The sequence below is a fragment of the Amia ocellicauda genome, chromosome 15 (assembly GCF_036373705.1).
Source record: "Amia ocellicauda isolate fAmiCal2 chromosome 15, fAmiCal2.hap1, whole genome shotgun sequence".
Classification (NCBI taxonomy): Eukaryota; Metazoa; Chordata; class Actinopteri; order Amiiformes; family Amiidae; genus Amia; species Amia ocellicauda.
In genome coordinates this window covers 19,735,536-19,755,313 of record NC_089864.1, presented here as the reverse complement: position 1 = coordinate 19,755,313, position 19,778 = coordinate 19,735,536, and the positions used below count along the sequence as shown (strand labels likewise).

General features: G+C 34.3%; 1 protein-coding gene across 1 annotated transcript in view; it reads left to right on the top strand.

Moving 5' to 3' along the window:
- Positions 1-17,350, top strand: part of sema3e (sema domain, immunoglobulin domain (Ig), short basic domain, secreted, (semaphorin) 3E) — a 40,274-nt gene extending 22,924 nt beyond the window's left edge. The window contains exons 5-17 of the mRNA XM_066723859.1: positions 3,447-3,540; positions 4,199-4,315; positions 6,057-6,199; positions 6,582-6,696; positions 7,274-7,343; positions 7,896-8,040; positions 10,199-10,421; positions 12,050-12,141; positions 12,404-12,445; positions 13,143-13,309; positions 14,493-14,560; positions 14,819-14,958; positions 15,150-17,350. Coding sequence (XP_066579956.1) covers positions 3,447-3,540; positions 4,199-4,315; positions 6,057-6,199; positions 6,582-6,696; positions 7,274-7,343; positions 7,896-8,040; positions 10,199-10,421; positions 12,050-12,141; positions 12,404-12,445; positions 13,143-13,309; positions 14,493-14,560; positions 14,819-14,958; positions 15,150-15,605 — 1,872 coding nt within the window. The 3' untranslated portion in view covers positions 15,606-17,350. The remainder of the gene's footprint in view (positions 1-3,446; positions 3,541-4,198; positions 4,316-6,056; positions 6,200-6,581; positions 6,697-7,273; positions 7,344-7,895; positions 8,041-10,198; positions 10,422-12,049; positions 12,142-12,403; positions 12,446-13,142; positions 13,310-14,492; positions 14,561-14,818; positions 14,959-15,149) is intronic.
- The last annotated feature ends 2,428 nt before the right edge of the window (positions 17,351-19,778 follow it).

Sequence of the window (19,778 nt, the reverse complement as noted above, 5' to 3'; positions counted from 1 at the left end):
TTCATTTTCAATTACTGCTGCATCAGAATGTCCCCATTTTACAGATTGTTCAGGTCTCCACAGAGTGGTTCCAAATTGAGCTATGTAATGTGGAAATGTTTATTAATGCTATACATATATAAAGGTTTTGTATGTATTTCTATTAGAAGCCTAATAGAAGAAGTACAAACAATATTTACAAAAATAATGCATGTATTTAAAAAACTTGCAGTTTGAAAATCCATGTATTATATTTATTATTATAGTTTCTTCGTGTTTTTTTTTTTTTATCCACAACTCTCTGTTCAGACGGCACAATAAAATAACAAACTGTATTGTGCTCTTTCTCGGGGTCAAACATCCACTTGTGTTTCGTAATATTCAATGAGTTTATTTCTGAGCTCCCTCAACAGTTCTCTTCATCGGTCGAGAAGAGGATCTGCATCAACAGGCTGGAAATGTAAACAAACATTCCAGGCGTCCCATAGGATCTCATTCACATTTAAAATAATCTATAAAAAGCTGGAAAGAAGGTCCTCACAATGTTCCTGCTGTATATGTCTGTTTTAGAGGTCAAGTGCATTGTATGTGTGGTCCTCTCACTTGTGTTCTCCTTGTGAAGTGATTACTCATTCAGCCAGTGCCGTACGATCATCATTATAACACCATGTGTTAAAACTTTATAGTCTGTTAGGGGGAAAAAGGAAGATTTACTATTTAATGTTTTTTTACAATCAACTGACACAAATAAATCCAGAGCATGGAATTGTAAACATCTGCTTGGAAAAAAAAAAAAGATACGGACAAATTCATTACTTGTCAATATAATGCACTTTATTTTGCTGACTTTTTTACATTGATGCATTGATCAAAATAATGAGCATACTGTGTTAGGCCTCTTGGAATGTATTGTATATATGCAAATAACAAGTACAAATCTATAAACAAGCATGCAGTCCGTGCGTTTTTAAAATATACTTTAAAACCAGACAGGAGGATTTTAGATTTAAAAGTTGTTATAGTTATTCTTTACATAACAAAATTATATTCCTTACTGGGGACATACTAGGAAGAGGCTCATATAAATATCAGTTGAAGATAGTCAGCTTTTTTAACACAATCGCCATCCACTGGGGTTGTGCCACCTAAACTGTGGTCTTCATTGATACTATTTGCCTACATGAACCTTTAATGTCATCAGTGTCACAAACAACCACACGTGTACCTGGTATGTGGTATCAATTGATCACTGATGCTAAACAGATGTATGTTTCGCTTTTTGTATGATTTTAATGGTATTATAAAATTGTTGCTGGTGTGTTTTGGAATACTTTGCTTGTCTAGATAATTAATATTGAAAATCCAGAAAACATATTTCAGTAGATACCAGAGGCATCAAGAAATGTCATCTATCTGCATAGAAAACGATCCACTATTTTTTTCGGAGGCCATTCAGGGAGATTCGTTTCAGCCATGCATTGAGAAAGCACTAGCTGAGTGATGGCTAATTTAAGACTGAGGAACCCTGTTGAGTCTCAGGAAAAGAGACCAGGATTGTTAAGGAGACGGTGACTGATAAATATCTGAAAACATGTATTACCCAGAATAAACATATTTTCCATAAATTAGGCTAGTTGAATTGTGAAATGAACTGAAATTTAAAAGGGGAAGATGTATGAGAAAATTATGGTGGTTATCCATCTCTCACTGAACAAAATTTTGTAAAAAGACATTCAAGTTACGGATTCTACTATCCACAGCGAGATATGATTTGACATACAGTAATTTCCCATTAAGCTATCTCATGTTATCAATAATAAATGAATATATTAAAAATGTGGGTTATAAATGTAGTCTCTTATTTGTTATTCCCACTGGCACATTTATATGCATGCCTGGAATAATATATTGCAATGTAACCAGTTTATCTATAAAACTCAGCCTCAACCCAAAGACACGGGTTGGAAGGCTGGACCTTTAACATCATATATGTAACAGCTACAAACAAATTAGATGAGATCAGACACTACAACTAAAGCAAACTTGTGGTCATCTCCCTGAAGAATAGTACACACAAGTTTGTTACTGTTTTACATGAAACAGGCTTTTAGCTCAATCATCGAGTGCATCTGTTGGCTTTATGAAAGTCAGGTGCTGCGTTCTATCAAGTTAACTTGAAATAGATCTTTATAATGCATTCCAAGCACCGTAATCCAATTTGAACTGGAAATTTCACCTTGTAAATGCAAACCACATTGGCCACTTGGACCATTTTTGAGGATCGCGCATGAAACAGATGTGTGATCTTAGATATTCCTCTCAACTTGAATAATATGATATATTATTTTTTATATTTTGTATTATTTTTGCTCTTTGATGTAATGTTTCTCACACATTTTCTTTTTTTGGAGAGAAGAACATTATTTTCCTCATCAAATTTGAATGATAACCTTTTAAGAAATACACAGGCCAATTTCAGTCCAAGACAGATAAGGTTTTTACATCACCTTCCATTTATATTTTGGGGGGACATATTAAATTGGCTGTTTGATTCAACTATAGCATGGCTGTCATTGTATAAATGGCAGCGTGTGTAAGCCATAATCCACATGGCCCAGAATGATATCAGGAATACACTTTAAACTAAACAGAAATGTATGACTTGAGAAATGAATGTTCTGTGAGCTGCAGTGATACTGTAACTCTTCCTAAATTATCATTACTATTATTGGGTATTGGGCACGCTTTGTCTTCATTTCAATTAATTAAAAAACTTGTGAAGTAATTAAAGCCTAACAATAGATTGAACTAGATCGGATTCCCCTCTCATCATTTCACTTTTAGAAGGATTTCCCATCAGTCACTCTCCTGTCACTGAAGAGAAGCAAAAGGATAGTTGTCTGGTGCCAGCAGATTTTAATTATAGGGCTGGATAAAATAAACCTCATATACTCTCATATAAACCTTTATACTTCATGATATATTATGCTTATGATAACTATGTTGTATGAATAGTAGTATTGTCATAGATAATAGTCTAATTATCTGCCATTACTTTGTTGCTGGCCTTAGAGCTTGGCCTTTTTCATTTGTTTATATCATGGTACAGTAGGGAGGATAAAATTAGGAGCTGAACATGTTCACAGGAACATAATGCATTTTTGTGGCATAAAGGGATTCATTCCAAATTATAGATAGAATGTGTTTTAATTGAAATGTTAATCTTGGGTAAATACTATACTGGCATGCTTTATGTTGCAATCCATACAATTAATAACCAAAACTTGAAAGCAGATTTAGTTTTCCAGTCATATAGTATGTATGTATTTTATTTATACCAGGCTGCTCATACTGTACATTTCATGACAAAGAACAGATTGAATGAGAATGGTTTACACAGATATTACATAATCCTGAATACAGATGTTTTAATTTTTCTATAACTAATTGGACATTTCATTTTTTAGGACAGATCATTTAAGCTCGAGATGAACCACATTGAAAGTGGACGGGGCAGATGTCCCTTTGATCCCAAAAGTGCTTGTGTTTCTACATTCTCAAGTAAGTCTGTGTTTCTCCTATCGCTTCCTATCTATTATTTTTGCATCCCCATCATTTGCATCTTAATTATTGGATGGATCCAGTAGGCCCAGTTAGCGGGTTGCTCACACTTTGCCAAAGGTACCTTAAATGCTAAAGAGATCACTCAGACTCCAACAAGCATGTTAAAGCAGAATGTCAAAGGTCATTAAGAGAGTGTAGATCACTTTGACCGCAACAATTCTACAAAATGAGGTCGCACTAATCAATCCAAGAACCAGGAAAAACCCTGGATTCTACAAAGAGACGTGATTGTATGCCAGTAGATACTGAAAAGGGCTGTTGTTTTATTCTACTAGATCACTGACTGTTTTTATTCTCTTATAACATATTTTTAATCTCTGTATTTTCATAGAAAAGTGTGTAATATATTCTGAACACATGGCTGCCCTCTTGTGGAGAATTTAACCATCCTATAAACTCCATTGAAAAGGGGAAAAAATCAAAACCTCTTTGTGGTTTAAGTGTGCTACCTCATTGGTATTTGAATTTGCTTTTCATAAGAACTACACAGAGGTTGTGTTTATCCAAGTGAAACTGAATAGAGCTGTGAGCTGAATCTGCTAATAAATCAATACACAAATACATGATATGTGGATAATGTGCTTTTGTTCTATAGGGGGTGAGTTCTTTGTTGGACTTTATACTGATTATTGGGGAAATGATGCCGCTCTCTTGCGAATGAACGACTTTTCCTACACAAGAACAGAGCGTGATGACAGATGGCAGCTAAAAGGTATGTATTTTTGCTGCTGTTTAAAGTCGTCACCAGTAGTTGATGTAGAAGTATTTTCTTTCACAAATGCAGTCAAAGTCAGGTTTTAATTACGAAGGCCTCTGGAGAACCAAGGCACACACAGCGGTCCAGTCCCTAACTCTATCCCTAACTCTGAATGCAGACCATCATTTGACATACATTTATACACATAGTTTAGTTACAACAACTCCATATAAGGAACATGCAGACAAAGCAGATTTGAATCGAAACAACTCAAACTGAGTTTATGATTGGGTCAAGAAGTCATTCTGACAAACGCCAGCCTTGCTGATGCTACAGCAGTTGTATACATTTAAAAATAGATGAGCAGCCTGTCTGCTTAGAGAATGGAAAGGTATTTGTTTTGGAGTAAATGAGTAATGCGGTCTGCTTGTATTTTGGGATTAAACTCTGTCTGTACTGTCTGTAAAGCACACAGTGATCAGGTCACAGGGACTTGGTAAACTTCCACATACATTAGATGCTGCAGACTATGGAGATGGATTTGTCGTGAAAAACAAAATTATTCTTATTTCTGATTATAGGTTTGAATTCAGTTCAACCTACACTGGTTACCTAAAGCTAGAATGAAGCAAATTACCAAAAATGGCAGGATCTCTCTATGTTTAAGGTAGTCTTCCCTTCTAGTGTATATAGATCTAAAGCTCCACATCAATCACTCAGCATTATCAGCAAGGGATTTCACACGTCCCTTATCCATGCAAAACTATTCCCATGTGAGGACTATAAACTTAAGACAATAAGTGATGGCCCGTAATGATGCAGTCAAATATAATTTATAAATAAAGAGAAATAAAAACCTTGCCAACAGCTTTCAAACCGATGTTACCCATGATCTTTTACAGGCGTTGTTGCCGTAAGTGGGTGTGCCTTTGACATTGTGCAAATGAGGATAAGCCTTCTCTTACTTCCATATATTTCCTTTGTATCTTTTATATATCACAATTGGAGTATAGATTAGAAAAAGGGTTACATAATGACTGAACATATAATGTAAATCTGTAAAAATCTTTCATTTTGAAATGTTCTTAGCTGAAAATAGTTACATTCAAAAATCTATGTGGAGAATAATTAAACTGATTTGGGGAAACAACATTAAATGATTATGTTTCTACTCCTACGCCCACTGTGCTTTGTTTTTCTATTTTCTCTGGTTCCCCAGCTAACAAAATAGTAACAAAACACAAAAATATTGTGGCAACATTGCAATAAAGTGAACTCGGAATAATATGACATTGTATAAACACTAATCCTGGGGATGCTTACATAGCAGTGTAAAATAACATTATAACATTTGATTTTTAAACAACATTCCATAGAAACAATACTCACAAAAAAAAAAAAACAGAGAATGGAAAGTTTATTGTAATTTGCAAGCACAAAAGAACAAAACTTAGTTCAATATATTGTATATATTCATTCACTATGATAGAATTGTGTTTGATATCTGTCCAGAGATGTGTCAAGGCCAAAAATACAAAGACCATGTCAACTTCAATCTCACACATTGATAGAATGAAATGTGTTAGTTGGGTATGCACAATTGCATGCTCTCATGTTGATTTATTTACAGGAAGTTTTAGTCTCTCTGTCGATAATTAGAAACTGTACTGTAAAATAATGCTATATGATCAAGCAGTTCATTCTTGCTCAGTTCCTGGGTTCTATGTCATTTAAATGTTTGTTTTTCTTCTTTCAGAACCGAAATTTATTGGGTCTTTTGCAATTCCCGATAATGATGAGCATGATGATGACAAAGTGTATTTCTTCTTCACGGAAAAAGCCCTTGAAGCAGAAAGTGGCACTAGAGCTGTATACTCCCGGATTGGAAGAGTCTGTGCGGTACGGCAAATCTCGATTACAATTATTACACACAGTTGTTGGTGCAATTCTTAAACAATCAATTTCACTTGAAAAGGCAGCACATATATGCAAGCTCTATTCCCACAGCACTTTTCCTAAATATTATTTTATTCATAAAAATAATTTTAATTACTGGACGTACAGTATCAAGAGTGGAACCAACTACTTGTATTCAATACATGTTTCTGACTGCAAACAAGTCTTATTCATGCAGCTGCTAAAATAATACTATAGTAATAAAGTATTAGTATTAGTAGATATAGTATTTTATATCTGGAAATATGGTAAAATGTGGTGAAAACCTGGTAAAAAAAATAAAATGTTGAATAAATCCTTTTAAAATGTATTTCTTTCTACTCAGAATGACCTTGGAGGTCAAAGGATGCTGGTAAATAAATGGACCTCTTTCATAAAAACACGGCTCGTCTGTTCTGTCCCTGGAAGCAACGGAATTGACACATGTTTTGATGAGCTTGGTAAATGTTACTTTTAATATATAATTTAACTTAATTTATTCTGTCCTTTTCACATTCTCCTGGATCAATGTTTTATTCCTCCCAGAACCTTTGTAGAAAAAACACACAAAATGTTGTCTATTTAATTGTTTACTCATCCTGAATAATGCTGATGATATATAACAGTCTCGAAACAAATTAAATGGAAATTACTGAAGCAATTTTGTAGTAACTGAATTGGACTATGGGATTTTAATTCCTGTGTGTCAGTTGCCTGCTATAGTTTTCAGCAAATTAATGAAACAAGCTTTCAGTGAGCCTAGTTGTCAACAAAAATATTCACCAATATTGTTCTTTCTAAGCGTAGAACATTTACTGACTGAATACTGAATTTAGGATGCCTACTCCTGACAACACTTTGTTTGAAAATGACATGCACATGATTTAGTGGAGTCAGCACCCTGCCGTGAAGTGAAATATTTAAACTGGGAAGAAATAAGAAACACGTGCTTAGCCAACATGGGTCACTGCACTTGAAACATAAATTTCAATGCTCTTTTCTTAAGGGTTCCACAAAGCTTTTTCATATGTCTTTTAGAGGATGTGTTCCTACTCAAGAAGAAAGATGAAAAGAATCCAGAAATCTTTGCTTTATTCAGCACTACAAGGTCAGTGGTATGGGACAGTCACTGTGCACATGTTTGCAAATACTATTATATTATATTAAATTATATTAACAATAATTAAAATGTGTATGTCCTAATCTTATAATACCTCCACAGCTCTGAGAGGCCCTGGTATCTCTGACTTAGATTTTTAACTAGTTAACAATTTTTCTAAAATGCTTCTTGTCTTCTAATTATAATGAAGAAAACAAAGCTCAACAGGATCAAAGATGACTGTAGTTTATACTGTCCTGTGCAGTAATCAGCACAAATATTCTTTGTGTGGGCTGCAGGATTGTAGCCTCTTCTCAATATATTTGGCAGTCCCAGCATGCTTTGCAGGGATTAGTTTTGGGCAGCTGACCATTGCTCAGTTTTTAATTCATGTACATCTGGCCAGAGCACAGCAGGATTGTGATACCCTCACTATGTCAGGATGACTGGACTATTAAATCCTGATAAATCATTGATAATTTCTACCCAAACTTGATTAATATGAAGTCATATACCATTCTACCCTCTAACAATACTATTTTCCATTCCTCTGTGGCATAGCAATGTGTTTAAAGGGTATGCTGTGTGTGTCTACCATATGAGTGACATCCGAGCTGCATTCAATGGGCCGTTTGCACATAAAGAGAGACCAGAGTACCAGTGGACGGCCTTTGAGGGAAAGGTTCCCTATCCAAGACCTGGAACAGTAAGAATAAATAAAATTTTTCTTTGTTTTATTTAACAGTCAACACTGTCAATCCAGACAACCGAATCAGAAAATTGGTTTTCTGAAAAATATTTTTTTGCATGCTTACATGACAAACAGATTTCCGAATTGATTGAATAACATGAATAATGGTTTTTCAGAAATATGTGTTTACATAACATAGAGTGCTTTTCCACCGACATGGTGCTGGTGCTGGTGTTGGTGCCGGAGCTTGTGCCTGATCTGGAATCATTCTGCGCTTTTCCACTGCAAAAAAAGGTTCTTGGCCGGCAAAAGTGACTCTGGTCAGGCACCATAAACCTGCTGGTCTGGAACCAAGGAACCCGTGATGTCAGGGTCCAGGGGGCGGATAATGTTGTCGGCACAAGGGTTATAAAAGTTATAAAAAACAGAAGAGATGAGGAGTTTTGATGAAAAATTAGCTAAATCAGCAGCAAACAGTGGTCAGTTGAACAGAGCAACACTTTAGTAACAATATGGTTCTCACGAGGCACGCTTACTAGTTCGGAGTTGGCAGACGGCAGCAATAAGAAGACGGCCTCAGTGCAGCTTCCGTGAAAGGAAAGGTGTTACAGCGATATGATGATGAAGAGTTATTTAGGCAATATAGATTTTACAGAAATAGAATGTTGATGGTTACTGAACAAGTCAGAAATGTGGCAGACAGTTCATTCCATGTAGCACCTTAATGTCCTTGTAATGAAGGAATGAGGGAGAAACACTTATTATTGTATGTCAAATTATAAACAAATAAAAGGCTGTTAGCTTTGCATATTCATATAGTTGTCTTTTTGCTTCTGCTTGTCTACATGTCATCTCATGTTTTTTATAAAAAAAAAATACAATTTGGATTGGTTGGTTTTTAAAGACAGTAGTAAAGCTTGCAAATTAAGGACGTCAACTGCCAAGGTGGTGGTTATTGGTGCCGTGTGTTTCTCGACTTCTACTCCGTGCTTGGGAACACCTACATCCAGTTACGTAAGCATTCGGTTCTCAAACAAGTGGAAATGCAGGCCGGTTCATAAAAAGTTTAGCGGGTTCCCCGGCCGAGCACCAGCACCGGCACCATGTTGGTGGAAAAGCGTTGACAGTAGTGTTGGTTTTCTGAATACCATCAGGACTGTAAAGTAATTTTCATGTCTCATCTGCATTTGAAACACCAACATGAGCATGTATGTATTCACAGACAGCTTTCTAAGATTCAGGCAATTTCAGGTTTGTGCGGTTGAAATTGGGATCAATTGCATACAACATGAAAATGAGAACCCTTAATTATAATAGCAATTAAACTATTTAAAAGTATTTTTCCTGCTTACTGCACTGCATCTAGGCATTTCCCCTCTGACACACATGGTAAGGCACAGAACTCGGGTTTCACCCTGTCCACTGTTTAAAATATCAACGTTTGCTTATACGATATGCAGAATCTGTTTCTGGAAATTTAAATTTGTGGTCTAAAATGTTACTGAAAATATCCAAAGTGGAAGAAACAGAAGGCTCATTCATTGACCCAGCAGTCTTAGCCTGTTAAAAATGAAGACTGGGGAAAAATAAAATGTTCAGACCTTGTCAGAGATTGATCTACAATACCAGACTACTTTCTTCTTCCCCTAGGTTTCTTTTCAGATCTAGTTTCACTTGATTGATTGAATGTGTGGTTTAAATGTTAGATCTATCTTTTTTTTTTCAGCCCTTAGTTGAATGGGAATTGAAGAGTTACTATAATATTATTTTACTGAAAACACATGAACATGTTTTAAATTTAGGATAAGCTTGCACTTTAAATATAACATATTAACTCTCTTGGCAGTCATACTAGAAACCTCTTCTTATACCGTTTTATAAGTATAAGAAAACATATTATGAAAACTATATTTCAGATATACATTAACATACTACAAAATGATCAGATTGGCATCAGAAATGCCATACCATTTACATATGTTACCGTGTGCTGGAAATATTTTGTATTAATCAGATTTAAATATTTGTATAATAAGATTAAAGATTGAGATTAAAGAGTATTGTAGGTATTCGATATTCCATAAACAATGAATCAGGGCAAGTGAAATGTCCTTCATGTATACTTAACATATGACATTTCCAAACCTAAATTTATGTTTTCCTTTTCTCCTAGTGCGCCAGCAAGATGAATGGAGGTCAATACTCCAGCTCCAAGGAGTACCCAGACGATGTTCTTCATTTTGTACGAGGTCACCCTTTAATGTACCAGCCTGTCTATCCCGTTCACAAGAGACCAATTCTCCTCAAAACGGATGGAGAGCAAACCCTCAGACAAATAGCTGTGGACAGAGTGGAAGCTGAAGATGGACACTATAATGTGATTTTTATTGGAACAGGTAAAAAAATAGATTGATTTTAAAAGCCTCTGATTGTATTGACAGAGGGTAAGAGCAATGTCCGATGGTACAGTCAATTACAGCTCTGAATATCATGGTGCCACTTCTGCGTGTATTAAATCGAAGATATCACGAGCTGCAAACAGGGAGGAGAAAATATTTCCTGCTGTGTTTTCTGACATGGGCAGGCAGTGCAAAACTGAAAGGATACAGTCCACCTGTTCTGTTACACACAATACTTTAAATATAATGACAACAATAAATATAGTGTATTGTCTTTCAAAACATAGTTCTTGGTTATATGATAAGCTTATTTTAAAGAAAAAAAGAAAAAGAACATATTGATATACAGATGAGTGAGGCTTAATATTGAATCCACGCTCCCCCCTCTCTGACTTTTCTACCAGCACCTTCTACGACCCCCACGGAAGATCAAATGAAAGACATGTAAAGAAAGAAAACAATATAATAACAGAATAAGAAAACAAAGAGTATGATTACCAAAAGCATAAGAGCCAAATATGCCAACAAATTAAATGAACCTAAAAACAAAATCAAAAGAATAACTAAACAAATGTATACATTAAAATGAATAATTCATATAAGATACCATTCAACATTAACATAATTTATCTCTACATACAAAGATACATTTCATTTGTATAAATATTGGGAGACGCAGCTCATCTGCTGAGATGTAGTGCACAGCTTTACTTTACACTTACAGTTACTGTAAGCATTGTATATTTCCACTGTACACACAAGGACTGAGGTGTGTGTATATGCTTTGTTGTATTTATTTTTATGAGAACATTTGCAGGTGTTTTCTTGATTTAATACCACTAGAATGTGACCACTCACACAGCATGGGTGTGCAAATCAAGATCTGTGAGAAACTCTTTCAGCATTGCAATGTTTCTGTGAGTGATCCGGAATTTAATTGAATTGCTCCTTTAGTCGGATCTTGAGTTCTATGTTCCTAACATGGGATCCACATTACAGTTTATTACAAGAAAGAAGGACAGTGGTCACAATAGAATTATCTTTAAGCTTTGGAGAGTTTCTGGGAAAATAAATATTTACTTTTGACAAGAGTAAACCTAGAGCTTTCATATATATTTTTTCTTCTTCAAAATCACAATCATACAGATATTCATAGCTAATTTCTTTATGCAACTGGGAACATCATAAGGTTTATTTTAAGTTTTTTTTTTACTTTTTGGGGGGAGGGGGAGTGGGTAGCTTTTTGCAAAAATCTATTTACTTCCAAAGACAAACAGGTGTTGCAAATTTCTCACAGATGTTTCCATGGATACTGTCATGCCAAGTATATTGTAGCTGTGCCACTGGTGACACATACGTGAAATTCACACAGTTTGAAACCAATCCCTACAAATACATTTTCATCTAATGTCAAAGATCGAAGAGAAATGTATTTTTCAGTACATTATATTACGACAACCATCTTTAGAAAAGAGCACGCACAAATGTGTGTATATATATCTTCAGCAGCAGCTTCTGACAGTGCTATTAAAGCAAATAACGTATGTACTATCTTTAGTTTATAGAAAAACACACAGATACAAATTAATTGCTGTAGGTTCATTCATGTTTATTTTTTCCTTTAGATAATGGTACTGTACTAAAAGTAATCACACTATACAATAAGGAAAGGGACAGTGTGGAGGAAGTCCTTCTGGAAGAGTTACATGTCTTCAAGGTAAAACATTTTGAATGCATTTTAAATATGCTTGACTTTTTGCAACCCCCTCAAAGTCTCCATCTTGTGTGTGATTACATATTACAGTAAGATGTTATTAAAGTCAATATATTCCAATATATCACATTCATAGTATTTTTATATTTCTATGTTTTAATAGGGGGGTATAAATACATTAATATCCCCCTAAAGCACAATTATAATAATATTGAATGTTTTTGGACAAATAGAATAATTAAGTATAAATCTTTTTTTTTTTCAGGTTCCAGAACCAATCATAGAAATGGAAATCTCGACTAAAAGGGTAAGGACATCTTTTAATTTTCATAGTGCACAACAACAAAATACTCTAAATAAGTGCAAATTAAAATGATATGCTGTGCATGCAACCCCAGTTATCTGAAAAATGTGCAATGTTCTTGACTCGAAAGACAACCATCAATTGACTTTGAAGTTAGTCACTAAGTTGTATTTGCACCATCCTGCCACTAGATAATGCAGTAGGGGAATATACCCCAACACATTATTAGAAAAAAGTCCCAAAACATGGGTTTTCATAAAGGGGTCAATGCCTATTTGGGATGTCTGACACATTTAAAATCAGAATGACATTGTACATGTATTATTCATGGTTCATACAGATTATTATAAAGTTGTTGTGCATTAATGATTTTAGTCCATTTTACTGTTTATTTGAAACTTTATTCATGTTAGGAATGCAGTAGAAAATTGCAATTTTGTGTTGAACACAAAAACAGCCCAAGGATATAATAACACATCATGTGAAACTCTAAATGATCTATTTGTATTATTTATACTGCTGTGATGCATTTAATTAACTTCGTGACAAAATACCTTTTGCAAACAAAATGTAATTTACATAATTCAGCAAACGCATTAAATTAAATTACATAATGTATACATAAGTGAATCAATGACACAGAAATGTTATCTTTTTCAAGATTTGTTACAAAAAAATGTTACTCTGATGGTATTTACAGCAACAGCTTTACATTGGCTCCAAGTCAGCGGTGGCTCAATTGAAGGTGCATCAGTGTGATTTGTATGGATCAGCTTGTGCCGACTGCTGCCTGGCTAGAGACCCGTACTGCTCCTGGGACGGAGTGTCATGTTCCAGGTATTATCCCTCCGGATTGCTCACAAAAAGGTATGATTTTAGCAATTACAAATAATTCATGTTAATTTTTGAAAGTAACGTTTAAAATTGTTAAATAAAAAATATGTTTAAATAACATCTACATGTTATTATTTTAATAATTAAGTATATGGTAATAATAATAATAATAATAATAATAATAATAATAATAATAATAATAATAATAATAATAATAATAACCTTTATTTATAGAGCGCCTTTCATACCACAGGGTTCAAAGCGCTGCACAAAAACAAAAAAAGAAGGTAACAGGACACAAAAGATTACAATCAGAATTAAGAACATTAAGACAAATTAATAAATTAAAAAAAAAAAAACATAAATCACACAAAAAATATATTTTTTAGATGAATAATTTATAGATGAATGAGAACTGAAATGAAATTTACAATTTGTATGAGAATGGGCAGTATTTGAAACTATGCATGTAAACACGCATATAAAATCCACCATGGAGAAAGACAAAGAACTCACAATTGAAAAGAGACAAATGGTTGTTCACTTTCATAAATCAGGCAATGGCTAAATACAAATTGCTAAAAACCTAAATAAATCACTCACCATCATGGCAATAATTAAGAAGTTAAAAACTCGTGGAACAATGGTAAACCTGCCTGATAAAGCCCACAAGTGCATCTTGCACACACAGTGGGGAGGATTGATCGGGAGGCAAAGACGAATCCAAAGAGCCCCAGATGGAGAATTACAGAACTTGGTTGCATCTTGGGTCACAAAGTCTCCAAATCTACAATTAAACACCACCTCCAGGCCAATAGCCTATTTGCAAGGGTTTATTGCTTTTATTGAGAACAAACCAATACATGTAAAAGCCTCAAATCTTAAACCTAAATCCCATTGAAAACCTGTGGTTTGAATTGAAGAAGATAATCCATAAGCGCAGACCAATGCATCTCAACGATCTGGATAGATTTGGTATAGAGGAATGGTCTTAGATCCCTTCCAGTGTGCTTTCCAATCTCAGTGCCATTACCCTTGCAAGGAGAGGGTGCACAAAGTACTTCATGAATTCCACATATTGGAAAATTACAATAGCTTACAATATAGTTATAAATTACAATATATAACTTTTTTGTTTATGAAGGGTGCCATTAATTTTGAAGGTGACATTTACCAACACAGTAACACTCTCATAAATCACATTTTATTTTTTCAGACGATTCCGGAGGCAGGATGTTCGCCATGGGAATGCAATACAGCTGTGCAGTGGGCAGAACAGAAATGGTAAGGACTGTCACAGCTAGAACTATGAATAAATAATCAAAACAAAGATAGAACTGATAGTCTTCATGGAAAATTAATTTAACAGCAGGCACTGCCTCCTCCCAGTTTTCTTGTGAATCGCTCCGCTTTGAACATAGTAATTCAAAAACCATCAAATAAAATCAAACCAACTTAAGCTTACTATATATAATGTTATATAGTTATGTTATATAACAAAAATGTTTTTTTTTTATTGAAAAATATTGTTTGTCTTTCCAGAAGATGAGTCTCAGAAGGCTGCTGTGGCCATGGTTTATGGAGTTGAGCACAACAGTACCCTACTTGAATGCACTCCAAGATCTCTCAAGGCAAAAGTTCTCTGGTTCTTGCAAGGGAGTCCTGACATAAGAAAGGATGAAGTAAGGATCTCTCTGCACTTCTGTGTCAGACTTTGTCCATTCTGCAACACTTGTTTTCAGTAATGCTTATACAGACAAAAGCAAAATATTGTAAAATGCGCACAATGTAATAGTTAATTGGGTTGCAGGGTACAGTTTGTTTAAAAACAGAAACAACTTGCCATTTAACTATATGACAATGTTTTTCCTAGGTAAAAACAGATGAAAGGATAGTGAAAACGGAACACGGTCTCTTGTTTCTGAAATTGCGAAAAACGGATGAAGGCACCTACCTCTGTCAGACTGTGGAGAATGGCTTCAGCAACACAGTGGTGAAAATTACTCTGGAGGTCCTGGAAGAGGACCGGATCGAGGAAATGTTTAACAGAGAGGAGGAAGATGAGACTCATCAAAAAACGCCATGCCCAGCACCCCCTGGCATTCCTCAAAGCTCTTCCAGGACTTGGTACAAAGAGTTCCTTCAGTTGATAGGATACAGTAACTTTCATAAAGTAGAGGAGTACTGCGAGAAGGTGTGGTGCACCGACAAGAAGCGCAAGAAGCTGAAGGCAATGCAGCCAAAATGGAAATATTCCAATTTGCCGGAGAAGCGAGGGAAGATAAGAGCAGAACACCATCGGATGCCTAGACATGCCTTGGATACCTGAAGACGGAGGGCAAATTTCCCTCATGAACAATGCTTTTGAATAATTAAAAACGAAACAAAAACTGTTTACTGATGGACAATTATTTTACTCAAGAAACGTTCAAAAGCACATTGTAAATTATAATTATATGTCTAACAGAAGAATTTAGTATTACTTTAGTTACTGTATACCAATATTTAATTGAATTAGACTGGAAATATTAAGGTACTATTTAAATGTTATTAACTTAATACTGTCAAAATATTATTTAAAAAAAATGTAAAATGTCATTCATCCTCAATCAAAATTGAAGCTGTATAAGAGGCACTCTGGCCATTCAACATAATTTTAAAGCCAGTCCTTCAAAAACATGGTATGAATGAACACGTTCGTGATATAGATGAATGTGGACTCAATATGTCATGTTAACTATTTGTGTAAGTGAAACACAAATTGAAAAGTCTCACAATAATATAAAAGTAGATCATAAAATATAATCTTCCAGTCACTAATGTCAATGACAATATGTGGACTTTTAAACCGTGCTGTTAACCACAGTTTGACTTTTTCCATGAATGATATTACTGTAGTGGAATGAAAGTTAATACAACAGTGTTTCAGAGGCACACACAATAATTCAGTTCATGCTTAAATCATGTGAAAAAAAATGTCACCAAGTGCTGCATAGTAGACATGGAGCAGACACATACATACCTTGTGTGTTATTTCACAAAAAATGTTGGGTAACAAACTCTAATCTCAGTGGTATTTCAAGAAAATGTCAAAACAACCTGCCCTCAAATTGTACATTGTAATTTACCATTTGCAGGTCATTTTAAGTTATTCCCTTCACTATGCACTGTTACAGACCCTGCTCTAGATACTGCAATCTCATGTGAGGGGAAGTTCAACATGTCGGAGTATCAGACAATATATAAACCCAACTATATAGTACTGTGCTGTATTGAAATAGTAATTGTAGAAGAAGTGAATACACAGCTTTCTGGATAAAAATGACACCTCATAATGTACAGTCCTATCAGTTTCAGGAGATATTGAAATTAATCCATCCAGAAGGCATTTGGATGAGACTATGCACTCCCTTTTTATTTGCTCATTACACTGTTTTAATTTATATGAACAATGCATCTGAGATCCTTGGCTCCACTTCACTCATAAAAAAGGTACTTGTTTTCAAATGTTTATGTAATGTAAGAAATGGAAAAGTGACTTGTGTTTATGTATAACTGCATGCTCTTAGAGGTGGAGAAAGTGTAGGTTGGCACATACTTTATCTTTCATGCTTATGACACGCATGTAAGAAACGTGCACACACACTCTTTGATCAGTTCAGTACTATGAGACACCTTGTAATAAGCTTGAATGATATACTGTAAACAAAAGTATTTACATTGTATAGCTGTGGTTATATAAATCCTTGTATCTACACAGTGGTGTTACTGAAGTAGTGTTTATCCTATAAGACGTAAAGTACCTCTTGTACATGTTTTTTTCTGTCTCTCTTTTTTCAGTTCCTGCATATAATGTTGTGAAATGCATGAAGGTCTTTAAGTGCTTAATGAGTTTTCTGTGAGAACAGGGTGTTTAGTAATAGACATTTGTTATCTGTGAGGCATTTTCACACAAATAGTAATAAAATAATAATAAATATTAATAATAAACACAACTCTGTGTATTGGTCAGAATTGACAGAAAGCATGAATAAATGATTAAAAAATAAATAAATAAAACAAAACAAAAAAACGAAGATTTTCAAAAGTTTTTGTTTGTTGTCCTACAGTACACTGCATGAATATGAAGTGTGGTATTTCAACGCAACTGGTGGAGAACTGTTCTTTGTTACAAAATGAGTCTAGTAAGCTTTGAGTAAATACAAACATTTGCATTTTGAATATACATTTGTTGGTAAAAATGTTGTTATTCTTATAATATTATTCTGTCAATTATATATATATATATATATATATATATATATATATATATTTTTTTTTTTATTATTTATTTATTTTTTTTTTTTAAATAATGTTCCCTATTCTTGGCTTTCATAAAAAAAAAAAAAAAACTTTTTAAAATGGAACTGGGCCATTTGCCAACAGTTTCCCCCAAAGGGACAATAAAATTAAACACATGATTATATTTCCTTTATTTTGGTTTGGTATTGTATTTTAAATATTGTGCCACTTGAGGGCGGTAGAGGTCCAATACTTATTTGGGAAAAAAATGAAAATTAAAACTACAATTTAAGTTGTAGTTACATAGATGGGCCAGCAGGTGGAAGCACGTCTTTGATTTTAGAGTCCTTTATTCTCTATTATTAATTCATTTATGTTTTGATATGGGTTAAGTTGCCATTGTTGTTATTTTTTGCAATTTAATGAAACATATGTATATACAGTATTAACTAAGTTTTATTTACACTTAAACTTTAATTAATCAAATTAATAAATAAATCATTCTACAGCATACATTCAAATCTTAGAAATATAAATTCTTATTTGTGTCTTGTGAACAGTCCGACAAGATAATTGTGAGACTATTTAAAGAGGTTTGCATGACAATCCTGCAGCTTATAAATGTCTATATATTTTGATGGTGATAAAATGATGTTGATGAAAGAGGTGAGTATTTCAACTCACAACACTTCAGAACTGATCACAGTGTGAATGTGGTGAAGGCAGGCTGGGAGTTTTGAACATAAGTGAGTTCATTGATCTGTTAGTATTTCAAGGCATGCAAACAGCCAGCAGGTCCTAACAAGACACCACACAGCCCTGCAGGGATTCATAAAGCCCATAACCATGTGGAAACATAATTGCTATCTTTAGAATTTGAAGCTAGAAGGGTTGAGATTGAGATATCCATAACATATGAGGAAAAAGGTAATGCATTTTGTCTTTTTGCATTCATTTTAACAAACTATTATTTTGTGATTGTTTGGTTAATTACTATTGGACAAGAATAAGATCAGTTGCTTAAGTGACTGTGAGATTTTGTGTTGCTCAAGTACAATCTTTTCCACTTATATTATTAAAACATATGTTTTAATGGGAGAGCATTTTTTAGAAGATATTATTTACAATGTCAACATATAAACTACAATATGTTCATGAGATATACAAAACAAGCTTTCACTCTGGGGCACCAAATGTAAAGCTATGCATTTTTTTGGTGTGTCCTTACACAGCTTTAAATTAAATATTGTGTGTTGTTGCAGATTTAAAAAACATGTAACCCTTTTCCCATTTTAAGCCTTTTTTAATACATATTGCGATTTTTAAAATAATTATTTAAATAAATGCTAAATTTCTTTTCAAAAATACATTATGCAGTTAAAATAAATATTTAACTAAATCCTATTTCAGAGTTTTCTAAATTAAATATTTAGCCAAGACATACATATTAAATCTGGTACTCATAAACAATATTTAGCTTGTAAATAAATGTTTAGCTTACACCTTAAATGTGTAGCTAATATTTAGCTTTATAATAAATATTTAACTTCTATCTTAGATCTGGGATACATAAACCATGTATTGTGCTACAAACCTGGTGGATAGTGGACTAATGGGAGTTTTGGATTCTCCCAATAGAATGGTGGTCTTGTGGGCCAGTATGCCTAAGGGGTGAACTATTCCTCTGACCACCCAACACATAAGACCCCTGCACTGTGTTGCCCAAGAAGATTATTTTAATTGAGTTTTTACTGGCATGCTATTTTGAGCAGTCTGGCACTGAAGGACCACTGACAAAAACATGAAAACACACAACCATGGAACACGATGACTGGGTCATTGCTGGGGTTGCCAACAGTTCGGTTGCCGGTAGTTTTGCCGGTATTGTTCTCGTTTTGATGCGACTGTCCCGTGAAATCTGCATTATTTTCTGGGATATTGAATGTCTTGTTTTTTTCTGCTCCCTAATAATAAGATCCCTCTTAACAGTATGTGTATATTACGTGTCTTCATAAATTGAGAGCTATTCTGCAACCCCCGAGGTCTTGCATGCCCATAATTTTAGCAAAGATACACCTTTATTGCCATACAAACCAAAAAAAAAAAAATCTAATTAGTTGTAATGCACAGAAAATGTAATGGTCTAAATATCTGAAACATGCCGCACTCCCTCCTCAGAAAAACATTGCGGTACAATGCAACAGTTTACCCACAAGTGTCT